Source organism: Heptranchias perlo, chromosome 25 (genome assembly GCF_035084215.1).
Source record: "Heptranchias perlo isolate sHepPer1 chromosome 25, sHepPer1.hap1, whole genome shotgun sequence".
NCBI lineage: Eukaryota > Metazoa > Chordata > Chondrichthyes > Hexanchiformes > Hexanchidae > Heptranchias > Heptranchias perlo.
The window spans coordinates 20,989,602-21,001,692 of NC_090349.1; the positions used below are offsets into that span (position 1 = coordinate 20,989,602).

General features: G+C 40.9%; 1 protein-coding gene across 2 annotated transcripts in view; it reads right to left on the reverse strand.

Annotated features, from left to right (window-relative positions):
• The window catches only part of sdsl (serine dehydratase-like), a 45,566-nt gene that overhangs the window by 9,458 nt on the left and 24,017 nt on the right, over positions 1 to 12,091 (reverse strand). For both annotated transcript variants that reach the window (XM_068005709.1, XM_068005711.1), the window contains exons 6-7: positions 6,474 to 6,701; positions 2,542 to 2,666 (exon numbers count right to left, since the gene is read on the reverse strand). In XM_068005709.1, coding sequence (XP_067861810.1) covers positions 2,542 to 2,666; positions 6,474 to 6,701 — 353 coding nt within the window. The remainder of the gene's footprint in view (positions 1 to 2,541; positions 2,667 to 6,473; positions 6,702 to 12,091) is intronic.

Genomic DNA, 12,091 nt, shown 5'->3' on the forward strand with positions numbered 1-12,091 from the left:
CATTAGCTACTCAGGTTTCATAAGGTTTCAAAGAAAACAGGCATTAAAATTCAAACCATGTTCCTACCGCCTGCCCTGTCCCTATTATGTCTCTTGTTCGATTTTGGACATCAACAGAAGGTGGCAACCCTACTGGAATCTAAAGTGTACACAACAATATTTACAATGGGGGTGGCCAATTTATTCAAGCTCAATAAGCAAATCGAGATACTGTACACTAACAAGAGAGCCAGAAGTGTATTGGTATACGCACTGATATTCTCAATTAACAAGCATAGTATGCATGAAGTTATGAAATGTGATCCAATGTGATTTTTGTCATGCTTTGTTTCTGTTAATTGAAATCTAGATTTATTCTCTAATTCCCTCTCTCTGTTGTAGCCCTGGTCATGCCCCCTCGCTCATAACTGATTATCTCTGTCATTCCCTTCCTCTGCATCACTCATTCTTTCTATCCTAGTCTTTCTCACATATCTTTTCTTCCTATCTATTGTATTCACTCTCTATCTCTCATCCCCTCTCTCTTTAATTTCCTCTGTCTCTCTCATTACCACTATCCCTTTCTCTTTCATACCTCTTTCGCATTCTCTTTCCGGTCTCTGATTTCTCTTATTGCTTTGATTGATGGCTACTGCAAAACACCACCAATAATGTCCATGGTGATAGAACACCCAAGATTTTCTAATCTGGGTTTAGAAAACAGAATCAAAGGCTAAGCTGAATGAGCATTAACATTCAATAGGCCAACATGGATATTATAAAAAGTATTATTTCTTAATGCCTCCCCTACAACCAGTTCATGCAATCTTGCTGAAATCAGAAAAATGGCCAACTGCTTTTGAGATAAAATTATTGAAAAGTAAGATTATTTTTAACGACATAACTCAACAGTAACATTTGGGTGAGACAGTAGAATAGGAAGCACATAACATTTACTTCCTTAAAATATTCATTCACCATTAAAAAGGAAAGCTTTATTTTTCAGAAAGGTGAAGGCCAATTTTGGGATCCCGTTCTTCATTAGCGATGCAGTGTTGCTGAGAAAGGTCCTGGTTCTTACTGCGCAGCCAGCGATAAATACTTAAAGGGTCATAATTTGCGTCAAAATAACAGTGAGGCGAATGGCACTTGCCGTTATTTACGCGCAAATGTTGCAGCAACTTCAGGCACAGGGCAGATGCGCAGTTAAATGCGGTTATCCAAAAATGCTGTCCAAGATGTGCCCTTCCGCCATTAGCTTTGCGAAATCGGCATCTCGTTGTCTGCCTCACCATTGAAACGCAATGAATGGCAAAAGTTGCTACATTTGCACGATAAATACAAACTAAACTCACCACAGAAAGTCTTGTCCAATCCAGTCTAAGTACCCTTTTAATGGTGAGATAAGTGTCAATTACTGCCAATCAACCTCTCTGGCACTGAAAATTAACTATTACAAGTGTGGAGTCTCATTCCTTCAGGTTTTAATTGTTGTTGGAGATTTTAAAAATGTTAAATTTAAAACGTTTTAAAAAACGTTTCCTTTGTCTCTTTTCTCTCTCTCTCAATCCAATCTTTCTTTCCTTCTCTTTATTTCCCTCTCTGTACTTGATTGGACATTGAATTCACCCACTCTAATTTACACTTCCTTCTCAGTCCTTGCGCTGTTAATTTCATAATCCTTCAATCTGACTGGTTAAGGAGATACACAGTTGCTTGTCTGGTTCACTTAGATCCCAGATATCCCACTTCCCTTGCTGCGACGTTATCAACTCGCACTTTCAGCAATTTGCCACGCAAAAAACGTAAAAACCTAAACCTGCAAATGCTGTTGGATGCCCTACCACCGCCAAAATCTTATATTTCAACTCATTCAAAGTTTTTAGGTTAGCTAGGTCAGAGTGGAAGAAAAGATGTCTGTTTTCTTGATTGTGTCCTTTAATATTCTGCATTTCTCACATCGGAAATGAAAACATTCAAAGAGCTGGCATTTTAGCCACAGAAGAGCTGCATGGAGCACACGAGACTCTGGGGCGCCCCCAATCTACAATTAAACACTGACAATAATTTAACAATTTAAGTGAAGCATAAAACCTGGCATCAGTAATGATCCAGATTGGCTGTCAAGTATTCTTTCAGTTTAACAGTCCAAAAAAAAAGCAAGAGCCTAAATCATTTTAATGTAGTTGATATTTATAAGAGTAACAGAATTTTACAAAAAGAAAACTGCTCCACATTCGCACATCTGCATAAAGAGCAGCTCTCATTATTGTGGTGAGAAACTCTTAAACCAATTCACTGAGTTCTTCCTTGTGGAAGAGAAACTGATTTAATTTTACGTCTGATGCCTTCATTTAATCAGAATGTACTACAGAAGGTTTCTGCTACAAATGGGATGTGTAAGGAAAGAATCCAAATCTTAATCCATTATTCATCTTACTGCAGAGCAGAATTCTTATTTTACACTGATTAAAACAAAACATAAAATTAAACAGCTTTGTGCATATTTGGAATGATGCCTGATTCTCAACAATGTGTGTATGTGAAAATAAAAAGTCTCACCTAGGAATCTCTCCACTGCTTGCACAGCCTCATGGTCACTGATTACCTCAGAGAGAACAATGTGCTCCTCTGTATTCTGAAGTGCCTTCTCACACACGGTTTTAGCTCCCAGGGTTTTAGCTACACTAATGTACAAAGGACAGCAAGTTAGAAGAAACAGCTCATGCTCCACACACACCAGCAGACTCTACAACACACAGATACAGCAACAACTTGCATTTATATAGTAGCTTTAATGTAGAAAAATGTCCCAAGCCACTTCACAGAAGTGCAATCAGGCAAAAATGGATGCCGAGCCAAAAGAGTAGATGTTAGGAGGGGTGACCAAAAGCTTCGTCAAAGAAGTAGGTTTTAAAGAGAGTCTTAAAAGGAGAGCGAGGTGGAAAGGCAAAGGTTTATGGATGGAACTGGAGAGCTTAAGGCCTAGACAGCTGAAGGCATAGCAGCTAATGGTGGGGCAAAAGGAGTGGGGTTGCAACGCGCACACAAGCACGCACACACACACACGCACGCACACGCCCTGGTGAGCATAGAGTCCAACCTGATCAACAAATAAACAAAAACAATTTCTCTCGTCAGACCTCCAACAAAAGAAAATTGAATAAATCAATCTAGCGACCATAATCAGCAATAATGAAAAGAAAAACTATGAAAGCTGAAATGAAAACAGAAAATGCACAGTCAGCATCGGAAAGAAAATCCAGGTTACCGTTCTGATGGGCACCCTGCTGTTATGGTTCAGGCTTTTTCCAATATTTTTTTCTCATGGCCTGACTACAGTTTGTGTAAGCAGATCACAGCTCTCACAAACTGACACCTGTGTTTACACTCTGTGGCACAATGAGGTACTATTGTTTTTAAAATATATTTAGATATTCAAAGCTACCAAGACTAAAAAGTGCTACTTTTGTCACACTCTTATCAGAATTCATGGCTTCTAGTGAAGGGTACCCATCCGAAAGTTAACCTATTCCATGTCCGGCATTTCCTATTCTTTTAGTTAGCACTTACCCAACTGAATAGTGTTAATGGAATTCATTTTCTTTGGTCTAATGTTACAGAAATTTGAGATAATTATGGTTATGGGAAGGTTATAGAAACCGCAAATTGCATAAATGTCTCTTTCAAATCCTGTATCATCACTCAGTGACAATACACTCAAGGGTTACTGGTGTAGATCACTAGAAAATTAGTCACAATACATCACTTCAATATTGGCTTCCGTGAAGTTGTTAAGTCTCTCTGTTTGACGTCCATTTGTTTTCTCACATATGCTCAGGAATTACTGAGATCCAATGCTGTCAAATTATTTACAGAAATTCCCTTTTAACCAAGCTGCGTGATGCAACTGGCTACATCACTGACACTGAGCTTCATCGCAAAAGGTATAATGTCTATGGATGTTGTTTATATGGACTTCCAGAAGGCATTTGTTTCGATAAAGTTCCTCATAAAAGGCTGTTACTTAAAGTTGAAGCTCGTGGAATTGAGGGCAAATTATTAAACTGGTTAGGAAACTGGCTGAGCGGCAGAAGGTAGAGAGTAGGGCCTAATGGGTAGGTACACAAATTGGCAGGAAGTGACCAGTGGTGCCCAGAGGGGTCTGTGCTGGGGACTTAACTATTCACTGTATTTATTAACGGCTTAGATGACAGGATAGAGAGCCACATATCCAAGTTTGCCAATGACACAAAGATAGGCAGCATTGTAAGCAGTGTAGATGGAAGCATAAAATTACAGAGCAATATTAATAGATTAAGTGAATGGGCAAAACTGTGGCAAAGGGATTTCAATGTAGGCAGGTGTGAGGTCATCCACTTTGGACCTAAAAAGGATAGATCAGAGTACTTTCTAAATGGTGAAAAGCTCAAAACAGGGGAGATCCAAAGAGACTTAGGGGTCCATGTATATAGATCATTAAAATGTCATGGAAAGATACAGAAAATAATCAAAAAGGCTAAGGAAATGCTGGCCTTTATATCTAGAGGACTAGAATACAAGGGGGTAGAAGTTATGCTACAGTTATACAAATTCCTGGTTAGACCACACCTGGAGTACTGTGTTCAGTTCTGGGCACCGCACCTTAGGAAGCATATAATGGCCTTGGAGGGAGTGCAGCGTAGATTTACTAGAATTATACCTGGACTCTAGGGGTTAAATTACTAGGAGAAATTATACAAATTAGGGTTGTATTCCATGGAATTTAGAAGATTACAAGATATTAAGGGGAACTGATGGGTTGGTAGAGAGAAACTATTTCCATTGATTGGGGAATCTAGGACATGGGGACATAGACTAAAAATTAAAGCCAGGACTTCCAGGAGTGAAGTTAGGAAACACTTCTACACCGAAAGGGTGGTAGAAGTTTGGAACTCTCTTCCGCAAACGGCAGTTGATGCTAGCTCAATTGTTAATTTTAAATCTGAGATTGATAGATCTTTGTTAACCAAAGGTATTAAAGGATATGGGGCTAAGGCGGGTGTATGGAGTTAGGTCACAGATCAGCTATGATCTCACTGAATGGCGGAACAGGCTCGAGGGGTGAAATGGCCTACTCCTGTTCCTAATCCTGGTCCAATCAGTCGTCTTTACAGATGGTAGAGTAGTCTCACAGTCAATTGAATTCTTCCAGTCTTAGGACAGCTGAGGGCACATACTAACAAGGTTTTAATATACCTGCACTGCTTCAACTGCCAGCACCAAGAGTGAATAACTGCCTGCAGCAAATGCAGGTTAGGAGAGGGGCCCAAAACCATGAACTTTTCTAATTGTGAAAAGTATTTTTTTGATCAAACATACAACCATTACTGGAATGAAAATGAAGCAGTTTCTATAATGGCAGCCTAACTGCAATGGTGGTTTTATGCCCGGGCAGTATGTTGAAAATCTACCCTGTAGTATTAGCACATCTCCCAGAGGTAAGGTGACAATTTCAACATATAATGCCACTATCCTGGAGGGGAATCATTATTCTTCAGCCACTGGGGATGACATGCAAACAGAATTTCTTGCTTTTAGCAAACAGTAATTGCATATCTTGGGAGGTACAACCCAATGCATCTCTGCAAAGATTTTGTTGAAGTATGCAATGCAATTAACAGTGGTCTTATTATTCCATGCACCGTTCTCAATAGTAACAGTACAATACAGTACTGGCTTGTGCCTCGAAGTCATGTGACCAGTGGACCACTTTTGATCCCAGTCACACAGGATTGGAAAAGTTAATGTGACTGGAATATACAGGAAATGATAGAACTCAATTCAACAGTTAATGGACCAAAGGAAAGGAGGCTGTCCAGAGAACTACCTACCTGCATGTGGGTCCCACAGCCTTTCTAACAATCTGAACTGCTACAAATTGACTGAGAGTCATCTTTTTATTTTTAAAGTAGTCCACACTGAGTTTTTCAGTTGAACAATATAAACACACTAACAGTACAAACTGTTAAACAATTCCTAATTGGTTTGTAAATAAGGAGATTAAGGAACTCCTACGCATGGTGTTGGTAGAGTGTTTTCATTGACCTGAAATACCATTCAACCCATTGGACTATATAAAGAAGTCCTTTCCAGGAGATTAATACTGAAAAGTAGGACTGGTTTCCACTAATGTTGCTCTACTACCGACTGCCAGGTGATTCTCCCACTGGATTCCTCCCTCTGGGAATCACCTGGCTCAATTTCATTGTTATTTATTCAGTGCGGCACTACAGAGAAAATCCACCAGTCCCTCAGTGCCAACGAGAGCTGCGTTTGAATGGAGCTAGGGTCAGAGGATCAGCACCACAATGTTGTAACCCATTCTCTGACCAACATCCCCATGACCATGGCTCCCCACAAAATTGGCAAATGCACCATTATATCTCTATACTCTTAATAAAAAGCTAAAATATAGATTTAAGAAGTTTTATGATTTAATGTTTTCACCATACCTTGTGATATCAGGGAGCGTGACTAACTTCCCAGCTTTCACTGCTGCATTCAGACTTTCAGCACCTTTAGTCTCCATGGCAATTATAGGCACGTCACTCCAACCCACTTTCTTCAGCCCTTCTACCACTCCACAGAGAAGGCCTCCACCCCCAACCGACAGAATAATAGCCCCAGGTTTGCACTGCAGTGAATTCCAAAGTTCCTTCACAATACTGGCATGTCCTTCCCTTAGGATTAAATTTTTAAACAGGAAAAATGTTTTAGCTCTAGCGTCCAACAGACAGTCTGCAGACTTCCAGGTTCTGAAAGAAACAATGTGACTTTTGGTGTTTTAATGTAATGGTGTCACAGATAGTTACAAGTTTGAGCAGACTTCGATTTGCCGATCCTTGTACATATACTGAACAAGGAAGACTCGAGTTATTCACTTTGGTAGGAAAAATAGAAAAAGTTTTTTTTTAAAAATGGTGAGAAACTATTAAATGTTGGTGTTCAAAGAGATTTGGATGTCCTCATACAAGAAACACAAAAAGTTAGCACGCAGATAAAGCAAGCAATTAGGAAGGCAAATGGCATGTTGGCCTTTATTGCAAGGGGATTGGAGTATAGAGGAAGGAAGCCATACTACAATTGTACAGGGCTTTGGTGAGACATCATCCAGAAAACTGTGTACAGTTTTGGTCTCCTTACCCAAGGAAGGATATACTTGCCTTGAGGCGGTGCAATGTAGGTTCACTAGATTGATTCCTGGAATGAGAGGGTTATCCTATGAGGAGAGATTGAGTAGAATAGGCCTGTACTCTCTGGAGTTTAGAAGAATGAGAGGTGATCTCATTGAAACATTCAAGATTCTGAGGGGGCTTGACAGGGTAAATGCTGAGAGGTTGTTTCCCATGGCTGGACCGTCTAGAACTAGGGGGCACAGTCTCAAGATAAGAGGTCGGCCATTTAGGACTGAAATGAGGATGAATTTCTTCACACAGAGCGTTGTGAATCTTTGGAATTCTCTACCCCAAAGGGCTGTGGATGCTGAGTCATTGAAAACATTCAAAGGCTGAGATATAGATCTTTGGACTCTAGGGGAATCAAGGGATATGGGGGTTTGGGCAGGAAAGTGGAGTTGAGGTCGAAGATCAGCCATGATCTTATTGAATGGCAGAGCAGGCTCGAGAGGCTATATGGCCTACTCCTACTCCTGTTTATGTTCTTACGAGTCTAAAGAAGCTGAAATGCCACTGACGAAGAATTGAGGGGAGGTTTTCCACTTTGACATGCACTCAACAACTTGCATTTATATAGTGCCTTTAACGTAGTAAAATGTCCCAAGGCGTTTAACAGGACTGTTATGTGGCAAAATTTGACACCGAGCTACATAACGAGATTTAGGACAGGTGACCAAAAGCTTGGTCAAAAGGGTAAGTTTTAAAGAGTGTCTTACAGGTCAGAGAGGTACACAGAAACAGGAGTAGGCCATTCAGCCCCTCGAGCCCGCTCTGCCATTTGATAAGATCATGGCTGATCTGTGATCTAATTCCATATACCTTTGGTTGGCAAAAAGCTATCTATCTCAGATTTAAAATTAGCAATTGAGCTAGCAGCAATTGTTGTTTGCGGAAGAGAGTTCCAAACTTCTACCACCCTTTGTGTGTAGAAGTGTTTTCTAATCTCACTCCTGAAAGGTCTAGCTCTAATTTTTAGACTGAGCCGTGGTCCTAGAATCCCCAACCAGCGGAAATAGTTTCTCTCTATCCACCCTATCTGTTCTCCTTAATATCTTAAACTTCGATCAGATCACCCCTTAACATTCTAAACTCTAAAGAATACAACCCCAATTTGTGTAATCTCTCCTCAGGTAGAGAAGTTTAAGAAGGGAATTCCAGAGCTTGGAGCCTAGACAGCTGAAGGCACGGCCGCCAGTGGTGGGGCGAAGGAAATCAAGGATGCACAAGAGGCCAGAATTGGAGGAACGTAAAGATCTTGGAGGGTTGTAGGGCTGGAGGAGATAGGGAGAGATGAGGCCATGGAGGGATTTGAACGCATGGCTGATATTTTTAAGTTTGAGGCTTTGCTGGACCGGGAGTCAATCTAGGTCAGTGAGCACAGGGGTGATGGGGGAACAGAACTTGGTGCGAGTTAGGATATGCGCAGAGATTTGGATAAGCTCAAGTTTACAGAGAGTGGAAGATGGGAGGCCAGCCAGGAGAGCATTTGAGTAATCAAGTCTGGAGGTAACAAAGGCACAGAAGAGGGTTTCAGCAGCAGATGAGTTGAGGCAGAGGTGGAGACGGGCAATGTTACGGAGATGGAAGTAGTACTCGGAATAAATGAATGGAAAGTCACAGGTTGGGAGTGCACAATTTTCTGATAAGGGCTCCCGGCACGTGCCAAGAATGCCACGGTGTAAAAATCTCCCCATTAGTACAAACAATGGGGGAAAGCTTATAAGCGTGCTTACAATTGCCTTACACCAAGTACACAGAGGATTTTGATTATGTTTACTTGTGACAAAACCCATCAACTACCTAATATTTGACTTTGTTAACATCGATCTGCCAGGTTCTACGTGAAATGTTAAGATCGCATTAGGACTAGATCTATCTGGTAGAGGTCTGGGTGGTGGTAATTGTTACCTGCACCTTGGTATTGCTGAAACTATTCTATAAACCCTATGGCGAGGCATGTGTGGTGTTCCAATCCAAATAGTGTTAGTTCTCACCCATGCATCTTAAAGCAAATTTACTTGCACAATGTGCTTCCTAGATTTTCGGCAGCTACAGCAAGCAGCACAGGTAACAACTATCACCATAAAGGGATGAAAAAAAAGGAAACATTCAATAGAATACAAAAGCTCCAGTTGGGTAAGATTTGAGTTATCAGGTCTATTGCTGTAAAAAAAAAGTAGCTTTGTAGAAATTCATTAAGTAACTGTACAAATAAAATTTCCACAAATTCCTTCACCCCTGAAACATGATTAATTTCTAGATCACTTTCTACAACGAAAAACCTAAAAGCACAAATCATACCCAGCTGGAAGTTTTGAACTTCATGATTGTTTCTGTTTCCACCAATCATTTTGTAAAATAGGTGATGCTCCATATTTCTTTGGTCTTCTCTGTGAAACTGTGTCAGCTCGTTTGATGTACCATCAAGCAGCAAGGCTGGGCTGAGCACCTTGCATGTTGATGGTGAGCATTCTGGTGTATGGCACACACAAGATTATAAACTGCACAAAACTACCAAGAGTCATAAAATCAGAACAACATACCCTAACCTCAAAAGAACAATTCCTTGTGCCCCAATTTGACATTTTCTATTTCCCACACCAGCCATCATGTGGCTCTTCGAATTATATTTCAATTTAATGTCAATTAAGGATGGTTTTGAACAATGGACCAGTTTCGGGCTTCCCAAATTCAAGGCATGCAAGACCCTTACAGCTAAAGGACAGAGGAGATACTCATTAGTGTGGGTTGGAGTTGAACCCAGATCCATCGATTACAATTGGCAGAACTGATATTGTAAACAAAAATAGCAAACATTTGTTTCTTTTTTTTTTAGTAGTAATCATTTTAAATCACTGCACTTACGATGGGAGAGGGATTTTATTCATTTAGATATGTTTAACATCAGTTGAATCCTATGGACATGGATTCAGGATTTATTCAGGAGGATCCCAGATTCCATTTCCCAACTTTCAACGTTGCCAGCAAATCTACCACTGAATCTTTCTATTGCCTTGCCTGAAGCTGTGCAGTCCAGAAAGTTTGTTAGCAACATCGAGAGTCAAAAGCTGGCTCACGTGGCCCATTATTCTCTTGGATGACTTGTAAGGGATACTCCTAATCACTGATCACTATCTGTTAATATTGGTAATTCAATTTAGCATGCATCCTAGCCAGTGACGAGGCTCAGCTGCAACCTCATGGCTGTCACCCCTACCTTCTAGACATGCTACAATGTGGACATAGGGATAGTGCCAGAATGTGGAAAAAGGGATGACCCTCCTTGCAACCAACTTGTATAGCATGACCTCCACTTCAGCTGTCACAAATCATGGGGTCCAGTGCCAGGCTGCTCCATCACTGATCAGCAGATTCATGCCCTCACATGGGATTTTCTCTTGGTTCAGTTTTGTCTGTAACTTTTTAATTCCCTTACCCTTCAGCTTTTGCTGAGACTGCAAATCTGCTGAGATGCCATTTGACCCTTTCTAACAGCTTTCAGAAGTTTGTCACTCTACTGTGAGACTCCCCTTTAATTGTCCAAATTCCTTTAACTTTTCATTTCCATGCACTTTTCCATTCCCACCACTAGTGTACTCCTTAAACCTGCCCACATCTGCATCTGGACTAATGATGCAAAGGGACTGAGCCAGGATAATTTGAGATCTATTGGCACTTTATCATTATGGTGGGATTAGAACCAGTTCTTAAACATTCAGAACAGATTTATATCAGTGGACAAAATTCAGGCTCACAGGTGTGTAGTCATCAAATTAGCACAGGCAGGCCAAGTTGCGATGGCTCCCATGATCAAACAGCCCACTAAAATTGTCTGGGCTCACATATGGAGAATGCCATCATTGTGATGTACTGAAGTACTACTAGCACCTGTGGAATTGGAACCCAGCTAGAATCAACGTCTTCAGGAAAAGAGAGAATTGGAGTCGGACATGAAAAAGCCTTTGAATGGCAGAAACAGCACTATAAATACACAGTGCACAGAAATAGCACAATAAGTGCACAAAGGGTGCTCAAAACCAGCTCTACAACTACACAAATAGCACACTTTTGATAAATACCCCAGGTAACCATCTTTTTTGTTTTACTTTTGAAAAATTATTTGCTATTTTTCTCGTTTTCTTTTCTCTGAATCTCTGCATATCACATGTCACCAGCTCAGAACGCAACCAGCTACACCTCTACAATCAGTTATTGACAAAGACACAGGACCAGTCCAGGATGACTAGGCTAATTTTTCCCTTCCTACAAGGAAACATCTGGTCTGTGCGCGATGCTTACCTCTGACTGCACAGTTGAGATAGGAAACGCACTAATTTATTCATGTTCAATTTGAGGTCAGTTGTGTTCTCAGCGAGGTGAGGGATATCTCCACTGGGAAACAGAATACTTTTCTACTTTGGAGATCCAGTGGTAGGCATCAAGCACTTCAGGTGCAGCATGGGCTAGATGCAAAGATGTCCTCTACCCAACAATGTGCCTTAACTCTCAACTTCAGACATTTCTAGTTTCTCCACTGGAAATCATTATGCCTGCTCTGAATGAGATTAGCCAAATAGTACTAAATTGTGGACAGCTTTTCAGTGTAGATTCAAACCCAATAGGAACTGGGTTGAGGCGATCTAGCTCTAATCACTTAGAACAGATATAGCTGAAGAGAGACACTTTATCCTATCCATCTGGCCTGGACCCAAACCCATAGCCCAGAGTTAAACAGATGGTATCATAACCCACTGCTCCACCTACTTCCTCCTGGGCATTTCTGACCTAAATAACGTTCTGGTGTCAGTCTGATATGAAGAGGACGAGAGCTGTACCTTCCTACAACATAACTTAAAGGTGAAGTCATTGCCATGTATCTGCAGCAAGAGCTGGTA